The sequence below is a fragment of the Exophiala viscosa genome, assembly GCF_022695815.1.
Source record: "Exophiala viscosa unplaced genomic scaffold EDD37scaffold_3, whole genome shotgun sequence".
Classification (NCBI taxonomy): Eukaryota; Fungi; Ascomycota; class Eurotiomycetes; order Chaetothyriales; family Herpotrichiellaceae; genus Exophiala; species Exophiala viscosa.
In genome coordinates, this window is record NW_026944355.1 from 694,403 (window position 1) to 711,910 (window position 17,508).

At 51.2% G+C, this 17,508-nt stretch overlaps 7 protein-coding genes across 7 annotated transcripts; 4 read left to right on the forward strand and 3 right to left on the reverse strand.

Moving 5' to 3' along the window:
- Positions 1–305: 305 nt before the first annotated feature.
- Positions 306–2,150, forward strand: EDD37DRAFT_656870 (AP endonuclease 2; the record flags this gene model as incomplete). The annotated part of the gene is made up of 2 exons (XM_062818861.1): positions 306–525; positions 577–2,150. The coding sequence occupies 2 exons, from the start codon at positions 306–308 to the stop codon at positions 2,148–2,150; spliced, it is 1,794 nt and encodes a 597-aa protein (XP_062671681.1).
- Positions 2,151–4,333: 2,183 nt separating this feature from the next.
- EDD37DRAFT_317961 (uncharacterized protein) lies at positions 4,334–6,072 on the reverse strand. The gene is made up of 3 exons (XM_062811413.1): positions 5,588–6,072; positions 4,672–5,536; positions 4,334–4,598 (listed from the first exon to the last, which is right to left on the reverse strand). Exons 1-2 carry the CDS (start codon positions 5,676–5,678, stop codon positions 4,674–4,676), a joined length of 954 nt encoding a protein of 317 aa, XP_062671682.1. The 5' UTR covers positions 5,679–6,072; the 3' UTR covers positions 4,334–4,598; positions 4,672–4,673.
- Positions 5,867–7,689, forward strand: EDD37DRAFT_678936 (mating-type protein MAT alpha 1-domain-containing protein). Its single transcript, XM_062819670.1, has 3 exons — positions 5,867–6,359; positions 6,415–6,917; positions 6,968–7,689. Exons 1-3 carry the CDS (start codon positions 6,098–6,100, stop codon positions 7,283–7,285), a joined length of 1,083 nt encoding a protein of 360 aa, XP_062671683.1. The 5' UTR covers positions 5,867–6,097; the 3' UTR covers positions 7,286–7,689.
- A 939-nt stretch (positions 7,690–8,628) lies between these two features.
- On the reverse strand, positions 8,629–11,864 carry EDD37DRAFT_562464 (huntingtin interacting protein 1; the record flags this gene model as incomplete). Its single annotated transcript, XM_062813913.1, has 2 exons — positions 8,629–8,715; positions 8,775–11,864. The coding sequence occupies 2 exons, from the start codon at positions 11,862–11,864 to the stop codon at positions 8,629–8,631; spliced, it is 3,177 nt and encodes a 1,058-aa protein (XP_062671684.1).
- A 1,441-nt stretch (positions 11,865–13,305) lies between these two features.
- On the forward strand, positions 13,306–13,803 carry EDD37DRAFT_648254 (uncharacterized protein; the record flags this gene model as incomplete). Its single annotated transcript, XM_062817985.1, has 1 exon — positions 13,306–13,803. One exon carries the CDS (start codon positions 13,306–13,308, stop codon positions 13,801–13,803), a length of 498 nt encoding a protein of 165 aa, XP_062671685.1.
- Positions 13,804–15,146: 1,343 nt separating this feature from the next.
- EDD37DRAFT_318326 (acyl-CoA dehydrogenase family member 11) lies at positions 15,147–17,013 on the forward strand. The gene has a single exon (XM_062811415.1). The coding sequence runs from the start codon at positions 15,362–15,364 to the stop codon at positions 16,757–16,759; it is 1,398 nt and encodes a 465-aa protein (XP_062671686.1). The 5' UTR covers positions 15,147–15,361; the 3' UTR covers positions 16,760–17,013.
- Positions 16,876–17,481, reverse strand: EDD37DRAFT_648256 (uncharacterized protein; the record flags this gene model as incomplete). Its single annotated transcript, XM_062817986.1, has 3 exons — positions 16,876–16,997; positions 17,062–17,209; positions 17,266–17,481. 3 exons carry the CDS (start codon positions 17,479–17,481, stop codon positions 16,876–16,878), a joined length of 486 nt encoding a protein of 161 aa, XP_062671687.1.
- Positions 17,482–17,508: the final 27 nt, after the last annotated feature.

Genomic DNA, 17,508 nt, shown 5'->3' on the forward strand with positions numbered 1-17,508 from the left:
TGCCTGGAGAACACCTTGACACTTGTTACGTCACTGTTGTGGACACGCGCAGTACACCTGCACCTCGTCGCCGGTCGACGCCCGTTGGATTGATTACGACATTCATCGCGGTCAGAGTTCGTGACCACGCGATCAGCCCGCGCGCGTTGGGTATTTATGCCACGGTTCGGGTTCAATCATACAAATTGTGTTCTAACCTCATTCCCTCTTACTTGGGCCACTTGTTGCAGTCCTTTGTACCACCCTCCTGACGTGGCAGTTCTCCTTCCCGAACCATGAAGCGACGGCGTTTTCCTTAGCCAGCAATGGGCCTCCGAATCGTAACCTGGAATGTCAACGGCATCCGCAATCCTTTCGGGTACCAACCATGGAGAGATAAACGAACTTTTGAGGGCATGTTTGACATCCTCGAGGCGGACATAGTTGTGTTTCAAGAGACAAAAATACAAAGAAAAGATCTCCGAGATGATATGGTCCTTGTGCCTGGCTGGGACAACTACTGGAGTCTCCCAAAACACAAGAAAGGTATGGACGAGAAGGGATTTTACTGGCGACTTGATTTGCTAATTGTCATAGGCTACTCTGGAGTAGTCATCTACACGAAGAACGCTACCTGCGCCCCCATTCGAGCAGAAGAAGGCATTACCGGGATCCTCACTCCTCCGAATACTTCTACCAGCTTCCGGGATCTACCAGACGAAGAACAAATAGGTGGCTACCCGAATGCAGAACAGCTCTCAGGAGCCGATTTTGACCCCGCTACACTCGACGCCGAAGGTAGATGTGTCATTCTGGAATTCCCTGCCTTTGTCCTCATCGGCACCTACTGTCCTGCAGAAAGAGATGAGACACGAACGCACTTTCGCACAAGCTTCCTGCGCGTGTTGGATGCCAGAATACGAAACCTTGAAAGAGCAGGAAAGAGAGTGGTATGGACGGGAGACCTCAACATCTCGCGTGAAGAGATCGATACTGCTGCATCGGAAGAAAGCATGAGAAAGAATGGTCTTGATCCCATAGAGTGGATATCTACACCCGCCAGGAGGATGCTGAACCAGCTGCTTGTAGGCGGAAAAGTCCACGGACAAAGAGACGAAGGAAGAGAAACATCGATCTTATGGGACATCTGCCGCGCATTCCATCAAGACCGCAAGGGCATGTACACATGCTGGGAGACCAAAGTGAATGCTCGACCAGGCAACTATGGTGCAAGGATTGACTATGTCATTTGCAGCCATGATATGAAGGAATGGTTCAGCGATGCGAACATTCAGGAGGGTCTCATGGGCTCAGACCATTGCCCTGTCTATGCTGTGTTCAAAGACAAGGTACTGGTGGACGGGGTCGAGAAACACATATTGGACATCGTCAATCCTCCAGGAATGTACGAGGACGGCGTGCGCAAAGAGCCTTGGTCGACCAAATGTCTGCTGCCTATGTCTGGCAAACTCATCAAAGAGTTCGACAAGAGACAGAACATTCGAGACATGTTTACCCGCAAGCCGTCCTTGCTCAAGTCGAAGAGCACCATGAGCGAAATTGGCGAAAGCGGTCTCCCGCCGCCACCACTACCATCCGCATCCACAGTCGAAGCCACAACTGCAACGCAGAATGATGAGGACCCTGCCCTTTCAATGACAGTTTCAACTACGTCGACCGTCTCAAAAGCGGTCAATGGGAAGCGTCCGCACAGGTCGGATCCTTTTCCACCAGTCAAGAAAGCCAAGACCGCAACACCAGCATCTCCCAATGGTAAGGGTCAGCGAACTTTGAAGGGGTTCTTTTCCGCCAAAGCGCCGGCAGCATCGGGTCCGACAGCAATTGTAGATGAAGTCCCCCAGGTTGACGACGCACCCCCCATGGAGGCAGTATCCCCAAATAAGCAGTTACCCGAAGACGAAGCCGCTAATTTCGCAACGAAACAGACCTGGGGCAAGCTGTTCTCAAGACCAGTCGCTCCGAAATGCGAGCATGATGAACCATGCAAAACAATGCTCACGAAGAAACCAGGCATCAATTGTGGTCGGTCCTTCTGGATGTGTAATCGACCCTTAGGACCAAGTGGAAAACAGGAAAAAGGATCGCAATGGCGATGCGGTACATTTATCTGGGCAAGCGATTGGGATGCACGTACACCTGATCCAGGATGACGCATGATACAAGAGGCTGACGCACAAACGAATATCATTCATGAGCAGACGGAGGTGTCAAGGGGCCGTCATGCTCCAATGGTGCTACCGTCGGACTGCCGGAGTGAGCTCTGCGCCAACAAAACATCCAATACTGCTTGAGGGCATACAAGAGAATGAAGCACACGAAGCTTCCTCGACGGCCGACACTCACCGAGCAATCAGGCACATGCTCGTGATGGATATGGTGCAAGATTCGCTTGGGGCTGAACAATGTTCTACTTCCATACGCTGGGGCGATGCGCCTCTGCTCTGCTTGGTCGCCTCCTCAGGGCCATATGCCAAAGCCATAGATCACAAACCACACTCACAACCACCATCGTGCACCGCGAACTGTCCTTCCAAGCTGTATTCCAGCCTCACGGATGTCCTCATCTTCATGCTCCATGTCTTCTGACCAGCCGAATCACATCTTTTCATTACTCAAGAACTCCTTCGAATACGACCAAGACTTTGACCGCGATTGCTGCTCTTGCCTTGCCTCAGCTTCAGCCTTGTACCGTGCCAGATGAATCTTGAACTCCTCTGGGGGCAGTTCGGCAGCCTGGTCATGAGGTCGCCGAGCGAGGCCTCCTCTTCCCCGGACATGTTTGGACCAGTCGATGTCGTTGGCTGAACCAACGTCGCTCCGGACATGGTAGAAGCAGAGTCTTGTTCTTCGGTGGTCGGGTTCAATTTGTTGCCTAATCGCTTGAAGAGGGAGGGTCTCCTGGCTTTGTCACTTTGTTCGGGGGATGACATTATGGGGTGGTTGTGCTGGGGTAATCCAATGTCAAGGGAGGATCAACAAGGTCTTGATGAAGTTCTCCTCGTGGAGGTTTTTTGACGCTGCGTGTAGAGCGTACTCAGCTAGACATACCGAATCTACCGAACTTTGCACGGTTTCTTCCATCTTATATTCTCATCTAGCGGAGCTTGATCGTAGATGGAGGGTGACCAGGTTCAGGGCATGCTGCAAGGACAAAAGAAACCCCTCGTCTAGCTGGGATGAGGGCTTTTGGCCGTTTTTTCGTGCCCTATCACCACACGTCTTGTCGCCCTCGTGGTCGTTGCATGCAGTGTTCGTTATTTGTTTCTCTTCCAACTTGTCGCCCACCAAACCCGGTCATGCACGCTCTTTCTGCAAACCTCCATTGGCCCTGTTGTATTTGAAGAAGCCACTGACGCAGGTTGTGGCAGTTTGGGGAAGTGTGATGGTAAAACGATGTTAGGTGCCCCAAAGCGTATATTTATATTCTCGTATTCGTACTATCTCCTACGAGGGGCAGATGTGATCATCAATGACTGGAAAACAACTCTGTATGTCAGATGTACAAACTCGGGCCTCTAAAGCCTCGCACTCCTGCCTAGCATCGTGATACGACTGGTGCGATGGCTCCTGCGAACGTGAATTTGGGTCCCCCAAGTGTGCCTGGTCTGTGGTCACCAGTCGCAGGACGAAAACATCCGGCATGGGGGATGGGATGACACCCACGCGGGCCATGGCTTCAGATCAGCCAGAACTACAAGGCAGATGTATGCAAGGAAGTGTAAATGACAAGAGCGAACATCAAGGGTTTTGGTGGTTCGTCCAACTAAGGACAAACACATTTTCATTTTCTTCTATGGAAAAGACAATACTAAGCAGTCCAACTGTCGCATGGGTATTAGCGTTGGACTCATGAGCATGTACAGAACTCAAGTTCCATGCTTTTGATTATTGACACCGGCCATGTATCTCTCCCTCCAGCCCAGTTTGCATCTTTCCTGATGCCAATGCGTCCCATTGCCCTCATTTGATGATAACCAGGCAGCAAGCAGGAGCGCCAATATTTGTAGCCCTCGATGTTGTGTAAGGCCTTCCTTACTGTCGACCCTCTTCTTCACCATGTTCACCATTTCAGTGTGACGATTCGGTTTCTGACCCAAGCGTCATGGCTTGTATCAGGATTGTGACAATGTTGAGTCTTGATAAGGTCCATGAGATACCTTGTTGAGCATCATGAAGTGCATTTGTATGAAGTGCAATGACGACGTGTCATGCATTGCCGCCGAAGCAATTGCAGGTTTACGCAAGCATCCAAAGGACACGTTCGAGTTCTTGTTGGAATTTGACTGCTTCACCATCATTGTCAAAGGCAACGACAGAGTCTCCCTGTTCAGCACCAGCAGCTTCTGCAATGTCCTCTTCAGTACTGGCACGAAGGATGGCAGCATCATCGCGGATTCCGTCCCAGTCAATGAGGCTGTCCATGAAGGCATTCGCGATTGCGGCATAGCTGGATATCCTCGTACGGCTTTTAACCTAAAGCAAACATGATATTGGATAGCACAACGTACTGGTTCGGCGCCATCTGGATCGTGTAGTCCCTCTCGAGCTGGCTGCGAACACCGGGCTCAATGGGAGATATGTTGTCGCAACGTTGATGTCTGGGATGGTTCAGGTGTGATGTTAGCCCTGATTTGAGGATGCTGAAGAGCTGGAAGTTCGGATGGCGCCCACCTTCAATTATGAAATCGCAGCTCGATGCGCTTCGTTGGAACATGCCAGGACCGCACTGATAGAATTGGCAATACCTCTGGATTGTTCAGGGTGGCTGGTTGCACATTTTGTGGCAGAGGAGGAGCCTCGAGACGACCTAGGAAGGGGGTAAAGTCCTCCAGTGGTTCGGGTCCATGATTCGGAAGTCCAAGACGCAGCTTGCGGTCTTCGCCGAATGGGTTCGGTCGGATGGACACATCCTCAGACTCCTGCCGAAGCATATGTTTTGGGTTTGGCTCTTGTTCGTCTGGCTTGTCCAAGTTGAGCAATCTCGTCGTCGCTGCAGGTTTCACATCCACTGGTACTGTAGTCTCTCTAACCCATTGACGGAGCAGCCGGTCTTCCCTGCAGAAATCACCGATGATCCTCATGCCAACAATCGGGACAGACTGATAACTCGACAGCGGGGTAGTTTTGAGAATTGGTTGTTTTGTAGGTGCTCCTGGCGCCATGTTCAGATAGAAATTCTCCCAGCCCTTGCTGTCTTTCTGGTATGTTGGGCGTGTAAAATTGTCACGTTCAAACTGGTCGAGCTCTCCGACAACGTCGTGGAGCAGGAGTTCTTTGACTGACTGAGCGAATTGCAAATTTGCGTCGGACGCAAGAAGTGCTGAGAATCTTGCTCGAACCGAAAGTGATGGGAACAGTGCAGGAGAACGGATCAATCTTCGCACTTCTGTGGATATGAATTGTAGACGTCGTACTTGAGCCGGCATGTCGTGTGTTCGGACGAGCTTTACGAGTGGATATGCTCTGGCACGAAGGATCTCGAGGACAAGGGAGACAAGATAGTCCTCGCTGCAAGGAGCCACAACCTTTCCCTCACCTGCCACATGTTCAGTCATGCAAGCCTTGAGCAATTGGAAATGAATCTCACCGTCGATGACTCCACGATGTTTCACCTCTACCTCCGAGATCTTGCTGCTAGTATTGGCCTTGTCGCCGTTGTTATTTTCTGGTTCAGCCATGGTGTCAGGCGTTCTTGTGCATGCACTTGGTCGACCTGTCGCTCATCAATGCTGCTCCAACAATCAGATGGCTATGTTCGACCAGATGTAGTCGGCTCGTAATTGCGTTTGGTGCAGCCAAGCAACTGAAATTGCGACTCGACCAGCCTCATGGTGAAGCATACTATTGTTCCCGCAACTAGTAGTGGAGAACAATAGCAAGAAGTCGAGGGTGAGGCAGTATTCGATGTGAGATTCAGCCAAGAGTGACAATTCGGGCGGTGAGAGAACACAGAGGCTGGGAGTTCACTTGTCCTTTACAATTCTCTTCTTGCAAAATCGAATTTCGTTTCCATCATCATCCCATCCTCAACTTCTTCACACTGAGACAATTGACTCACTCACATTCCACTCTTTGTTGGCAAGTCCGTGCACTCAAGATGGCCGCGAGCAACGCCTTCCCGTCCGCCTTCGCTGCCTTGTTCAACAGCCTGTCCTCTGAGCAGTTGTCAGCGTTGAGCGGCTCGCTTGCTCTTGCTGCCGAGCTCAAGACAAGTGTGGCAAACATGAGTAGCGGCGATGATGTGAGCGTGGCATCCACTTCCGCCTCGGAACGCAAGTTCGCACGCGCTCAACGCCGCAAGGCAGTTGTCGCTCGTTTCAAGCAGAAGCGTCCACTGAATGCTTTCATAACATACCGAAGTAAGTTGCAGCTTCCAGCGGACGAGTGTGCAGCGATGCTGATATCTCTTCCCAGCATACTACAGCCCTATCTTCAAAGGCCTTCCTCAAAAGCAGAAATCCGGCTTGATGCGCCAAATGTGGGGTCAAGAGAGCAAGCATAGCATTTGGGCACTTCTCGGCAGCGCGTACTCTGATCTGAGAGACCATCATCAAGAGACCTTACCAGTCGACAAATTCCTCTCCATCGCAATCCCATTGCTTCCAATCATACCAGCCGACAAGTACCTCTCGAAGATGGGATGGACTCTGTCGAGCGAGGCTGCTGGAGAGCCAGTCCTGTTCCGAAATCCTGCTTTCAACGCCGACATCCTTGCTGCTGAATATCCACCACAAACAAACTTGTCATTGGAAGATATTGTCGGACAATGCTACGATCAAGGTCTCTTGCCCAGAGCCAATCGCCGGGATCTCATGCAAGTGCTTCGTGACGAAGGCTTGATGGACGTTTTGCCTCCTGCTGATCAGACCCCTCCTTCCACATGCGGTACTCTCACTTTGGCCGTCACTCCACAATCGGTAGGTCGTGATACATACATCTGTGATGTGAGGCTAACACTCTTCCGCAGACAACCACCATGACCACGCAGCCAAGCAGCATCGAGACTACCCCAGAACCATCTGATGATGGAAATGTCGATGGCCCTGTGTGTGAACATGAGGAGAATAATGAACTATCCATGGATGCAATCATCAACAGCAATGCCTACCTCTCAGTCGCAGCAGTCACAGCTGAACAACAAGATGCTTTCGAAAGTAACTCCCTTGCACTTCACTTTCACCCGGACGTTTCTCCACCAATTCTTGGATTCGATCCCCGTGTCATCCAGGACGACTTCGATCCATTCAACCTCGACTTGAGCGAACTCATCAACTTCGACGCCTGAAGGCATTGAACATACATCGTACAAACCTCCGATGTGCACAGAAACTTGGAATCATGGCATTGTGGCGCAGAAGAACGACTTTCATCATCTGCGAATCTTGGTCCACGGATTCACATGCAGGGATACTTGGGGATTTCATGGCATTGGCTCGTTGTCAGAGTGCAATGCCGGGGCAAAGGATTCGGAAGGTCAATCATGGAATTGATAAGCAGACACATTCGGGATCATGGTATTGGCATACAGAACAAGGGCTTTCGTCATGGCAGGAGTCGAGAACCTCAGTCACAGGACTGCAGATGCATCCATACTCAAAAGACCATGATGCCGGAACACACAAAATGGGCTTTTTCTTGAAGCAAGGAGTTGAACATACCCAGTCAAAGAGACTGAGGTCTTAATGTAATTAGCCACTGAGAAACTGGAAAACTGGAAATAGGGCTTGAGCTTTGAAGTTGGAATTGAGCAGCAAACATAGCGTCAACCTTGTTACATATCAGCTCTTTCCCCATTTTCCATCGGCGCGTCTGCAGTGTTGACAAAGCTCGTCATCATCGGCGGTAAGCGAACAAATCAGAACAATCCACCACAGTCCTCCAGCACCGGTCCTGCAAGTTGTCCGCATAGTACCACCTTCCTGGAAAAGCACTGCAGCAACTGTCGAGCATCGACTGCCTACTTTTCCCTCGCCGTGCTCCTGCCATAGAAGACTTTCCTACGATTGCAGCGTCGAACTCGTGTTGAGCGAGCATCCAAATCGCCCTCTACCACTGACCAAACAAAGCGCAGGTGTAGCCACAGGTGAAAATCCACGAACACTCCCGCAGAAAGCATGCCATGACCATCCGGCGTGCATGAACATGGCTCCCGTTCGCACTCTCGTGCCCGCTTTTGCGCAGAACCATACTGACAATTAGCTCCTCTCGCGTTATCCCAGACCGGTCATCCCACCGCAGACTGGCTCACGCCCTCACATCCGATCTGATCGTTGGCATAGGTCGACGACCATGAAAGAGAGAGGATAAAACACCACATCGTGGAACAAATGAGCACATACCGAAACACCAGCACAACTCGTATGGTGACTGGCTCCATTCGTGGCACGAGTATGGAGTCGAGGCCTGCGCTACCATTCATCATGGCAGCATATTCAGCTATCTGAGTACAAGCACGCGCCATTCCCACAGCGACCTCTGCCATGCCATCGCCTCTCTCACAAACACAAATGTACATTTGCCGGTCCGTCGCTTGCTTGACCCAACCCGAGAAGTCTCAACAATCGCTTGCCCTTGCCCTTGCCCTTGCCCATCGCTCAATACTCAATGCTCATGAAGCCCTCCGCAAGCTTAATCTTCCCGGTAGGAGATCTTACGCATCTCACTCAACCGCCCGTTCGCAGCGTCAAGCGCATTTCTCAGCTGAAGAATCTCAACCTGTAGACAGTTAGGTTAGCATGCTAACATCACAAAACAAGAAGAAGAATAAACCATACCTGCTGCTCCATCTCCCGCACCTTGAATTCATGCCCGCTCAGCGAAGCATAATCCACATTATCGCCATCATCTCGTTGCTTTTGCTTGATAATGTCCTGCACCTGTCTGACCAGTGCACGACAAGCCGAGCCCACAGCCCGCGAGGCCTGCTCCAGCCGATCTTGTGTCTTGGACATGAACGAAGCCTTGACTCTGCTTGCCGCAACAAGCTGTGCTGTGCTGGCTGCGACATCGTTCGATGCCACGATCAACTGTTCAGGGCTATTGCGTCCATTAATGACTCCATCCGCCGTCTCAATGAGAGTGTTCGTCGACGTGGCCACAGCCTTAGCTGCTGAGATCAATCCTTCGGTCCATCGGTTGTTCTTCTTGTAGAAGGCCGTCCGTGAAGATGAACCACGCCCTTCTTTTACAATCTCGTTCTGCGAGTCCGTTGCTGCCTTGATCAATTGCGCAATAGCATTGGTGACCGCAATGGCTGCTTCGAGGATCGTATCGTTGACCTTCAATTCGTACGTAGAGTAGCCATCTCGCGGCTTGTTCTTCAGCTTGGATAGACGCGCCGCGGCGGCCTCGATGGCGTTGGCAGCCTTGGTCAACTCAGAGTCTACAAGGTCGCCCAAGTCGCCGGATGTGCTGATCTTGCTGCCCTTGGGTGCGAAGGCATCAGCCAGCTTGGACAATTTCTGCAATTTCATGAGAACATCGTGATTGTTGTTGATGACCACGTCGCTCTTCTGCATGGGCTCAAGTCCTTCCAATCTGAATGACTGTAGGCTTCGGAAAAAGCTGATGGTCGAAAGAGCAGACTGTCTCGCAGCATCTGTCAATTGATCGCCTTTCTTTTCTTCGGTTGCGAAGCGGGTCAGACCCTTGGTGTTGGACAGAACATCGGCTATGGAAGCCGCAAAGACGGACACTGTCTTGATGATGTCTGAATGGTCACTGTTCGGTCCATCGGCGACAAAGTTGTTGAACGCGGTCGAGAACTCCGTGGCGCTGGCCGATGCCTTTTCGATTTGCGACAGCACATATGGTGCCGTAGCGTTCTGGTTACCAGCCTGCATGGGAGAGTCGAGTTCGTACATAGCGTCGTCGACTCTCTGCACGCCACTCTGGAGGACAGAATCAATAATGTCGTTGATCTTGTTGATGTTGCTCTTGATGACTTCATCAATGGCACCGTCGAGGGCACCGTCAGCTTCACCACCGCCCAATTTGAGCTCTTCCAATTCTTCCAAAGCCTGTTCCATGCCGGACTTGTAGATTTCAATCTCGTCATCTTTTTCACGGAGTTCAGCCTCGTGGTCCGAACTGCGCTCGCCGTGCTTCGATCGAATGTCTTCAAGTTGTCTGGTCTTGGTCCGCACAGCCTCTTCAAGATCGGCCATCTCACGGTTGTATTTGGCAAGCATCGAAGACAATTCCGAGCCCTTGGACTTTTCCGCATTCTCGGCTCTTTCCAGGGCGAGTCTCAGCTCTCGCTTCAACTTCTCGAGCTCCTCACGATGGCCGCCTTGAGAACGGTCCTTTTCGTGGAGTGCGCGATCACGTTCTCTGATCATGTCCGCCAATTCCAGGTTCTTGGTCTTCATTTCTCGCTCCAGCCGTTCTCGGCGGTCGATGGCCTCTTGCGCTGAAGCAGCTTTCAGCTTTAGTGATTTGGTGGTCTGTAGAAGGTCGAGATGTTCTTGTCGCAATTGAGAATACAGTTTCGCCAATGCTTCATACTTGGACCGCCAGGTGTTGACTTGCTCTTGTAGAGATGAGATCTGATCGTCCTTCGACTGCGACTGCATGTGAAAGTTGTTGTTCAGCTGCTGCAACTGTTCCTCCAGCGCTTTCATTCTCTGGTCGTACTGTTGCAGCATCAATTGATCTCGCTCATACTGTGCACGTGCATTCAGATTTTCCCGTTCCAGCTCAGCCATGCGACCCTGAGTTTGAGCTTGATATTGATCACGCATGAGTTGTTCCTGGGCAACTCGTTGTTGCTCAGCCTGCATTCTCTGCTGTTCCTCAAACGCACGCTGCGCTTCTTGCTGGGAGAGCATTTGTTGCCTCTGCTGGTCTTCCCACTGTTGCTGCAAGCGTCGCTGTTCTGCTTCGTACTCATCTTGTTGTCTCTGAGCTTCTCTTGACCAGAAATCATCCATATCTCTCGGATCTGGTGTGCCATTCTTTGCAACAGGTGACGGCGCTTGCTCGATCTCTTTCGTGGGTCGCCTCGGCAGCGCAGGCTTTTCTTCGTCTTCGGCGAGGAGGCTGGGAGGATCTTGAGGTAGTTTAGGTACGGTGATCAAGGAGGTGAGGTATCGAAGGTTGGAGCACTCGTAGTAGAATTTGACCAGGCGATAATGCTGTCCGTCGTATCGTGTACGTAGTGGCTCGAGAGCGTCGTCATCGCCTGTGGTCGTATGCATGGCTCGAAGCATACTGGTGATGAATTTGTAAATGCCATAGCTTTCCTGCACCAGCGGCACCAAAGCTGCGATTCTGCACTCATTGTTTGCACCGCCCCGGAAGTGAGAGAAGATGAGCTTCTGAAAGGTATCAATCTGATCTTGCAGGGTCATCAGATCGGAGATCGTCTCATAACCCTCATTGGGGTCGTTGATTGATTTCAGACTGATATACTCCTCATACTCAAATAGACCGTTGAATTCAGGATGTTGTCGGTGGAATGCCAGCTTCGCGAGCAGGAAGAAGACGTACTCTCTGATGAGCGGTCCGTATCCTCGTAGGCCTTCGCCAGTCACACCTCTTGCCAAACTCTCTATCCAGTTCACATTCTGCTGTCCCTCTTTCACTGTCACCGGATGGCCCTCCTGCAACACCTTGTGTATGGTAATCAGAGCCTTGAAGGTCTGCACCTCGTCTGCCAGAATCGGCTGGATCTTTAGGCCCGCCCAGAAGGATAAGGAGGACTTGTGGTCCCAGGTGTACACAATACAGCTTCGGACATGTTTGCGTTTGGGGGCGGTCTCCTCGATACTCGTGGCTTTGCGGATGTTGACCGCCAGGTCAGACTCGGATCGTGTCATGTCTATGTTGCGGCCGGTGCCGCCGGTAAGAGCTGGGTAAGACATGTTGGGATGGAGGTGGTTGTCGTCTGCAACTTGGGTTCTCCCAAACCCGTCATAAATGGCCCCCGATGTCCTCGACGCCTTCCGACCTTCCACCGAGTTGAATGCTGAAGGTACGAAGAACGCCAGTCTGAACAGCAAATGTGAAAGGCTGTTGATATAATCAGTCTAGAATGACAGGCGACTGTGGATCGCCAATTGACATAATAGGCAGACGGGTTTCTAGGGATCCACGGCTGACTGTATGTGTAGCTTTGTGACGCAGCTTGTACACACCGAGCGTCTTTCCAGAAAAAGTGACACCGTCTGACAGGGAGTACATCTACGAGACAAATTCAATGTCCAGCAGGTTGACAATAACGGATGCCTTGACTACAAGCTGGTAGGACTATACGACAAAGCTGGTCAGCTCCATCCTGTCACAAGCCAACTCTATATCGTTGTGTGCGAAGCACTCCAGACTGCCAATAGGGATTGATATCTATTTGGACGTGAAGAGATACAGCGGTCAGACGGTGCCACTTTCTCCGGAAACAGACTCGGCGTGTAGCACCAAAAGAACGCGCAATACACCCCGTCACCAAAACACCAAGAAAGCTCAGCCACGGAGTGCAACTAGCCACGTACGCTTTTGACACGGAGGTTCTCTTCCACCTGGCGAGGCTGCTCCCAAGAACCAGTACCACCGTCTGACAGGGCGTACATCGACGACATGAATTCGAGGTCAAGCACGGTCACAACAGCGGATGCCTCGACAGTAAGGCGAGAGCGCTGGACGATGGAGATGAAGATCTTTACCCCCGTCAAGACTTCAACCTATGTTGTTGTATGCGACAGACTCCAGACTGACAACCAATGACAATATCTATTTGATCCTCAGGAGCAATATCTGTCAGACAGTGCGGCTTGTTCTGGAAACAGGCTCTCTGGTATTTACGACTTGACACTGGCCCAAAGGCATAGCGGACTGATGGAGGAATTGACTTATCAGGATATCGAGCTGCCAGACCCCAATTTGAGCACCCCAGATGTCCAGGGTTTCGACACCGGACATGATACCTCCGTACTATGTTGAGTAACATCAATTGCCGAGGACGTACGACCTCGCCTATGCATACAACCCCGCGAATTTCTCATATCATGTCACCATTTCGACCAGAAGACCTTTCCAAGCGCTGTCGCCCAATCAAGTCAGGCAGTGATTCTCAGAAGGTGTATATACACCTTGATTGACCACGCACAGGTCAGATAGATGGGAGCCCAAAATGCATCAAGTACCGCACATGCTATGATATTACTGCTTTCGCAGAATGAGAGACTATCTTGCTGCCCAAGCATGCAAGTTGTAGTGACTATGGCCTCGGCTGCATGCAATCCTAAGCAAGGATGCAACAAATGAGGAACTAAAATGTTTGCTGATGCTGCAGCTCGCCCAAAGCGCAAGATGGCGCAGCCTTTATATCTTGAGCACCGAGAGGAGTCGCTCAGCTGTGCTCAACTCCTGAATTCAACAGTCTTCCATAACGTTCGTTGGCTATCTGTGTGGCTTATTTTCGACACTGTGCAACTCATGGCAACTTATAAAGTCTATATTGCTCAATTCACATCAATGCCGGTATTCCACGATGCAATATACATTGAGGCGGACTCTGGTCGCGGATGGATGTACCATGTCATAGGAGGTCATGGTCCCGGGTGGGAAAACGAAACGAAGCAACGAAACAAGATCGAAGATTCAAGACAATTTTACAAGAAACATTTCAAGGGCACTGTGGCCCAGGCTGACCTGCACCGAGTGGACGAAATCTGTCGCTCGGTGTCCATGCCTCAAAACCTGTACAAAGCAGGAGTCGAATTCAGAAGAGATTGTCGACATTGGGTGCGCGACGCATTGGGGAAGATGGAACAGCAAGGCGTCTTCAAACCCAGCAAGGAGAGATAGCCCTGAAGAGACCATCGACCTCCACGCCTTGATGAAAAGACTTCGAGATATTTGAAGACTGAGGAAGGCAGATCGCAGGCTCTCCGTCCCATCCTCGTATTGCCTGCCAGGGCCATCACTCAGCGGTACCACAGACCCAGGCCCCCCTGACACAGCAGGCATGTTCGTTGGAAGCAGATGCAACCCAGTCGTTTTCAATGCGGGCAGAAATGTTGGCGTTGGCACATCTTCAGTGGCTTGGTAACCATTCAACGCTGTCACAGGCCAGAAACTACCATTGACTCAGTTCCAATCATGGTATTCTTCTTTCGAAGACCTCTCCTGGGCTAGGACACCTGGGTGCCCGCATAGGGCATCAAAGAGAGATCTGCTGGTAAACAGAATCCCATGTTATTCTCGATGACTCGGAGGGCGGACAAAAACTTCGTGAAGCTCCGTTTGAGCTGGACTGACTGTGGACTTGTGCAAGCCGGACAGGAAGATAGAGTCATGCTGAGACTGCAGTATTGGCCAGGTGATTGATCTTGCGCATCTTCCTTAGATCGTGCTATTGCATACAGGTTCTGCATGACCTTCAAGAATAATCCACATTCCACCGGGCGAGTCAGAGAAGAGGTAGTTTGCTAGTATCCTCGACGGACCCGACCAGACCTGGAATACCATCTCCAAGATCAGCAAGACATCGACAGGCTTTCCTGGCCCAGCTCGCGGACCCAGATGCTGCTGAAGTCGTATTGACCCTGTATGAAGACGTAGAGACCTGCAGCCTGGAGAGCGCTAATGCAAAAAATGACAAGGTGCTGGATGACTTTGATCCCAGGTTGCTGAAATGGGTAGGTGGTGGTTGCCCGAATATTTTCCAGGGGACTTTTGTGCATGGCGGGTACGAGGATTTGGCGCCCGAGCTTGTCCACTTTCACACAAGCTGGGCAAGGTTCTCCAGGCTATCTTAGTTGGTGTTCGGTGCTTCGCCGAGATCCCTATGGATCTTCCGGGCTTTCCGTCAGGTCAGTTTCTGGTCTGAGAATTTTCTTGGACCTCACGCGCCAGTCCAGTACTTATTTACCTGGACCGCGGCACCTCAATAGCAATGTGCACACATATTGCCTCAGTGAACGTCGTAAATGAGGAGTTCGACCCTGAAATCAACACTTTGAACCCTGGCACTGACTGCTCCTGGGGCAAATTGTGCCTGACCGCACCCCAAGGCATCGCGAATTGGACTTGCCTTAGTTACCCCGGGGGTCTGTCGCTAGGGTCCTTCGAATACACTGACAATTTCAGTCCATGATACTCACGAGCATTTGAGACTCATCAGATAAGTCCAGTAATCAGCTGCTTTTGGTGTTTCCGCCTGATAAAGAGAGATGCATGCTGTCTGGTTCAGCGAGGTCCTGCAAATTGGAGTGCCTCGGCCTCGGCCACTTTCGGTACAATGCCCCCCCAAACTCACTAACTTCTCAGGATAACTACATCCGGCCAGGCCTCCCCAAATATATATCGCTAGATCTCACGATGACCTTTCGATATCAATGTTGACAACATCTTCCTAGTCGCTATGGCCTCATATAACAACGCACAACTGGCTGATCAGATCCCTTTCAGCCGCTACCCGCCATGGGTATTATCCAAGCTACGCCCACAGGCGGTAGATCTCATCCATCGGGTGTACAAATGGGTCGAGACAGAATGCATTCCCGCCGAGCAGATCATGAAAGCCCAGGTTGCCCAAAATCGATGGAAGACGGCCCCCCTGATGCACGAACTCCGTAAGAAGGCTAAATCTCAGGGGCTTTGGAACATTTTCCTCCCCAACCACTTCAAAGAATCTCCTGGCCTCACCAACCTCGAGTATTCATGCTGCGCCGAAATCATGGGACAAACGTACTGGGCTGCGCAAACTATGAATTGCCACGCTCCAGAAACCGGTAACATGGAGCTTCTTGCGAAGTACTGCACCGATGCACAGAAGGAGAAATGGCTTCGACCGCTCATGAACGGCGACTTCTCGTCCGCATACTCGATGACCGAACCGGACAAGGCAACTTCAGATGCAACAAATGTCTCCTGCCGCATTACACAAGATGGTGATGAGTACGTCATAAACGGCCGGAAATTATACGGCAACGCACTCTGGAACGAGGAAATGAAACTGTACATTCTTATGGGGTGCTCCGATCCAGGCAACCCAGATGTTTGGAAGCGACACACGATGCTTCTCGTGCCCAGTAACTCCAAAGGTCTGACGATGAGGCGGAATCTGACAATCATGGGCTACGACCATGCACCGGAAGGCCACGGTGAATACATCTACAACAACGTGCGAGTACCCAAGGAGAATGTGATCCTAGGGGAGGGCCGAGCCTTCGAGATCGCACAGGGTAGACTGGGTCCTGGCCGCATTCACCACTGCATGAGACTGATTGGGCAGTGCGAGAGGGCGTACGAATTGGCACTGCTGCGATGCAAGGATCCTCGCAAGAGGCCGCGTGGCAAGTACATTGGCCAGTTCGACAGCAACATCGAGCGGCTGGCTACCATGAGAATCGAGATTGACGCACTGAGACTGGTGGTGCTGAATGCGGCGGATACGATGGACGCAAAAGGCAACAAGGCAGGCCGATATGTGATCGCACAGTCGAAGATCCTCGTGCCAGAAACCGCGGCCAAAATAGTCGATACGTGCATGCAGATGTACGCCGGCCAGGGGCTGACGCAGCACACTCCGCTGCCAGAGATATGGACCTACGCTCGATTTGTGAGGGTGGCAGATGGCCCCGACGCCGCACATAGGCATCAAGTTGGCCGGGATCAGCTGAAACTCCATGAGGAAACGAGGAAAAGGCATCAAGCATATGCTGAGAGAGCGAGGGCATTGAGAAAGACATGGGGGATTGAGAACCCAGATGCCGAGCTAGACTGGGAATACGTGCCTCCCACAGCCCCGAAACTATGAAAAGACATATCAGTCGGACTGAACAGGTGTTCCGGCATAGCGTTGCATCTCATTTGGCAATGACTCAATATGGCGCGAGGTTTCTTCATTGACTACGTTCAACTTTTCAGCTGAGGCTACAAATCCTCCTCGGTGACGCCGGCATTTGATCCAATTTTAGGAGTTGGCCCTCCGAAGATCAAGTTATCATAACCGACCATGACATAGACTGGTAGACCCATGAAATGGACAGCGTCAGCTGGTAACATTATAAAGTCAGCTAGTGTGATTGTGGTGAACGCTTTCGTCTTCCGTCGACTTACGATTCATTACGGCGGTATACTCAGGGCTCTTGCAGAACTTCATCCAATGGTCCCATGATTTTACGTAGAGGTCAGAGCATCCATCATATTCGAGCTGAGGTAAGCCAAGCTCCTTTGCTTTCTCTTTTAGCTCTGGCGTTTGATGGAACTGATGACTGTTCAGTAAGGTGTCCGTAGCTTCGACCACGAGCATAGCGATGGTACCTGAACATATCGGCCAATATGGCAATCCTTGAACGCCTTGCTGGCTACCGTGAGGTCGGCATGAACGGTTTCAAAGTGGCGATGGAATTGTTCGTAGCTGACGTGCTCAAGTTTACTGAAGAAGAAGGAGATACGGATGTATGGCTGATAGTTTGGCTCAGCGTCATAAGATAGTTGCTGGTGTGTGAATGTGTGATCTAGTTTCTTGAGCGTCATCGTGGTAAGAGTGTTCAGGCCTGGAGC